This window comes from Platalea leucorodia (genome assembly GCF_965183815.1).
Source record: "Platalea leucorodia genome assembly, chromosome: 15".
Classification (NCBI taxonomy): domain Eukaryota; kingdom Metazoa; phylum Chordata; class Aves; order Pelecaniformes; family Threskiornithidae; genus Platalea; species Platalea leucorodia.
In genome coordinates this window covers 4,481,863-4,485,353 of record NC_138837.1, presented here as the reverse complement: position 1 = coordinate 4,485,353, position 3,491 = coordinate 4,481,863, and the positions used below count along the sequence as shown (strand labels likewise).

General features: G+C 57.9%; 1 protein-coding gene across 1 annotated transcript; it reads left to right on the top strand.

The window, feature by feature from the left end:
- Positions 1-379: 379 nt before the first annotated feature.
- Positions 380-2,187, top strand: LOC309597880 (uncharacterized protein; the record flags this gene model as incomplete). The annotated part of the gene is made up of 3 exons (XM_082327867.1): positions 380-455; positions 1,685-1,825; positions 1,991-2,187. The coding sequence occupies 3 exons, from the start codon at positions 380-382 to the stop codon at positions 2,185-2,187; spliced, it is 414 nt and encodes a 137-aa protein (XP_082183993.1).
- Between the last annotated feature and the right edge of the window lie 1,304 nt (positions 2,188-3,491).

The window sequence follows — 3,491 nt, the reverse complement described above, 5'->3', positions numbered from 1 at the left end:
AGCTGCTGCGTGGTAGTATTAATGGGAAGTGATCGTGGACAGAGGAAATAGGACAGAAATAACTGAGGGCAGCACATACGCACTCAGGTCTGCGCGTGAACTGAAAGAATCGGAGAATTTCTCAAGAGGAAAAGGGAGAAATTAAGCATCGACATAACGAGACCGGGCGCCACGGGGCTGGCCAGAGAAGCGGGGAGCAGCCACATCTCTGCCACACCGACGGCATCTCCCTTTATTCTGGTGGAGGGTTTTGCAGGTGGAAAGCGAGCGGCGTGCACGGCCGGTGGGAAGAGCCGGGAGGAGAGGCGGTCTCTGCCCGCTCCCCCCGACGCCGGTGTTCGTCCTCCGAGCCCCGGGCGGGCGCTGGGAGCCGACCCCCATGCTCTCAGGACACATGCCTGGAGGTGCCCATGGGATCCTCTCTCTGATGACCGTGGTCTTCGTCCTCCCAGAGGGTAAGTGCCACCGTCCCCGGGGTGTGGAGTGTGCCCGTGCTTTGGAGTTATGGCCGTTCGCATCCTCCCCAAACCCTGGTTGCTAAAGTGGGATTTATCATCGGGATGAATTGGGGGCCATTCCTGCCCCAAGCAACGTAGCTGCGTGTTGCCGTGTGTTGGTGGTTTTAGGATGGAGCTAACGTCATCACATCTGGTACAAAACGAGGGCATGTGGGCAAGGAGCATGGGCCAGGAGCCGGGATCCCATGGGCTCCCCTTCCCCGGTGCCGCTGGGGCAGGGGCAGGGACTCCCCTCGCCGTGCCCGGCTGTGCGAGGGTGCTTGGCTCCCAAAAACCCACGGAAGCAGACGCGGACAGGCTCGGGAAGGGCTCTGGGCCGGCATTCAGAGGCAGGGAAAGGTAACGGCAACCATTAAGTGCAACCTGGTTTCTGTTGCTGTGATTAATCAACACAGAGGTCAGGTACTGCGTTTGCCTTAAATGCTGGATGATGTAAATTAATACCCTTTGAAGGCTTTTTTTTTAAAGAAAGCTGAGAAATGGCTCAGTTCCCATTCCGATTTAGAGCAAGCAATTCTCTGATGCAGCCACTGACCCTGCAGGGAAGGACCAAGCTGCTACCAGTGTGCAAAGCTGTGGGGACACACACGGACGCCGCTGTCCGAGGGTCACGGACACGTTGGCTCGCAGTCGCTCTGAACGAGGATTTCCCTTCTGTTTCTGACTTGTTTTGCCTCCCTGATAGACCCTGCGATAAAAGCAGGACCGCGTTCAGGGAGCGAAGCAAACCGTGCCAATGAAACCATCCCTCCGGTGTGAATGACTCCAATGCCGGCGCAGCTGAAACTGGAGGAATTTGGTGAAACAGGCAAAAGCTGTTTCCGAGAGTGGCCGAGCCCTGGCCCGGTGATGCTTGTGGTTGGGAGGTTTCACCTACTCTTTACAAACCCTGTTTCAAAGCTCCCTTGTTCCCACGATTTGATCCCAGCCCCAATCTCTGGCTAATCTCTGATTTCGCACTGACCTCTAGCGGGAGTTGCTTTTATATTTTTTGGGCCCACCGGGTAAACAAGTGGCAGGCGGCTCCGGGCTCTGGCTCAGCGCTTAATGCGACTTGGCAAGGCAGAGAGCGCTGCAAAGCCGTCGTTCGAGAGCAGCTAGGAAGGAGCTGAAGTCTTTTTTCCCCCTGGAAAAACGCAATTCTGTTTCATGTGGTTCTTCTTTAGTGTCCGGACTCCAGTGTTATGGCTGCAACATCATCGTTGGCACCAAAAACGTGGACATGGGGTGCTCTAACCCAGAGGTGATCACCTGCTCCCACTCCCACCAGGGCTTCAAACACCGGTTCTGCATTAAGACAGAGAGCGGTGAGTCTGCCCAGAGGGGCCGGGGTTGCCGGAGCACAGCCGGTGCGGCTCCCACCCCAAAGCAAGCCTTCAAACGGGGCCCGGCCCTGGTGTAAGGCTGGCAGCACCCCGGCTGTCACCGCTGTCCCCCTGCCCCTGATGTCCCGCGCTGTCCTTGCTTTGCAGTGGTCCTGGGCATCCTGCTGACCAGCGGCTGTGCCACCTCCCGTCACTGCCAGCAGCAGGAGCTGCCGGGGGTCCGCATCCACTGCTGCGACACGGATCTCTGCAACGGCTCCCCCAGGGCTCCCCGGCCGCCCCCCGGCCTCGCCGGCGGCCGCCTCCTGCTGCCCTGCGTCCTTGCTGCCCTGCTCCTCTCCTGAGCCCCCCAGGGCTGGAGGGGCCGTGGGACCCTCGCGGGGGGGTGCTGGGCGCAGGGATGCCCCCATCCCTGCTCTTCCAGGCGGGCCGAACGCCCTCCTCTCCCCTCTCCTCAATAAAAGGTGCCGAATGCTTTGCCCTGGAAAGGTTTCGGTGATGCCCCGGCGGCAGGGCTGCACCCCGGGGAGGATGGGGGACATTTCTCCGGGCTGGGGAGGGACTGGGGGTACCCGCACCAGCCTGGGGCAGGGGGAGCGCAGGACCAGGGGTACCCACGGCCGAGCCCGGCTCTTCCCACGAGAGGGCAACCTCGGCCCGCCCAGGTGGGCTTCGGGGCGCAGGGATGCAGCACCCACGCAGGGCAGGGCTCCACGAGGGGTCCCGTGGGGTGGGTGGGCGATGGGGTGGGGAACAGGGCGCCCGCGTGAAATGAAGAGTTTTTTCAGGCGTTATCCCAACTGAAGAGGCCAAACGGGAGCTTTAAGGCAAAAAAAAATATCTCATCCCGTACGGATGGGAGCCTCAGTGGCTTGTTCAAGGTCATCGCGGGGGTTTGTGGTGGAGCTGGGAATTAAATGCATATGTCTCAAGATCCAGCCTTGTGCTTTTATCACCAGGGAAACAGCATAAACCTCACTGGTGAGAAATGAATGAAATATTTTTATTCTAATTTTTTTTTCTTTAGATAAAAAAAATAATGCAAAAGACCTTTTCCATGCAGAACATCAGCTTTTGATGACATTTATCAGATGTGTGTCAGAAAACAAGTCAAAACTCTACTGAAAATATTATCTGAGGCACCTTCCCAGCAGAAGCACCTTGGGGCTGATACAAAACATTTTCAGATTTTGAAGACTAAAAATAAAAGGAAATCAGAAAACAAATCCCGTGAAAATGACAAGAACGGCAACGCTAACCAATTCCCCCTCTTTCCCCTTAAAATGTTCCTTATGATTTTCAGGGGAGCAAGAAACATTTCCTTGGCAGCTGGAGTTATTTTCGCTACCGGTTATTTAGCTGCCTGGATGAGGGCTGTGCCGAGATCTTGCAACAAAACCTCCACGGCATCAGCCCGCTCCGATATAAATTCCCATTTATCGGCCGAGGCTGGGGATGGGCTCCCAGCGGAGGGAACGGAGCCGGTGGCCGGGGGTGCCGGGGTGGCATATGCCACCTTGCCATCCAGCGGCATCTTGGGGTGAAGCGAGGGGGCGAGGAGCTGCTGTGGTCCCCTCGGCCGCGGTCCCCGGCCGCCCACATGCCTGCAGCCGGTGATGCTGCTGGCCCCGCTCTGCCCCCCTTGCCC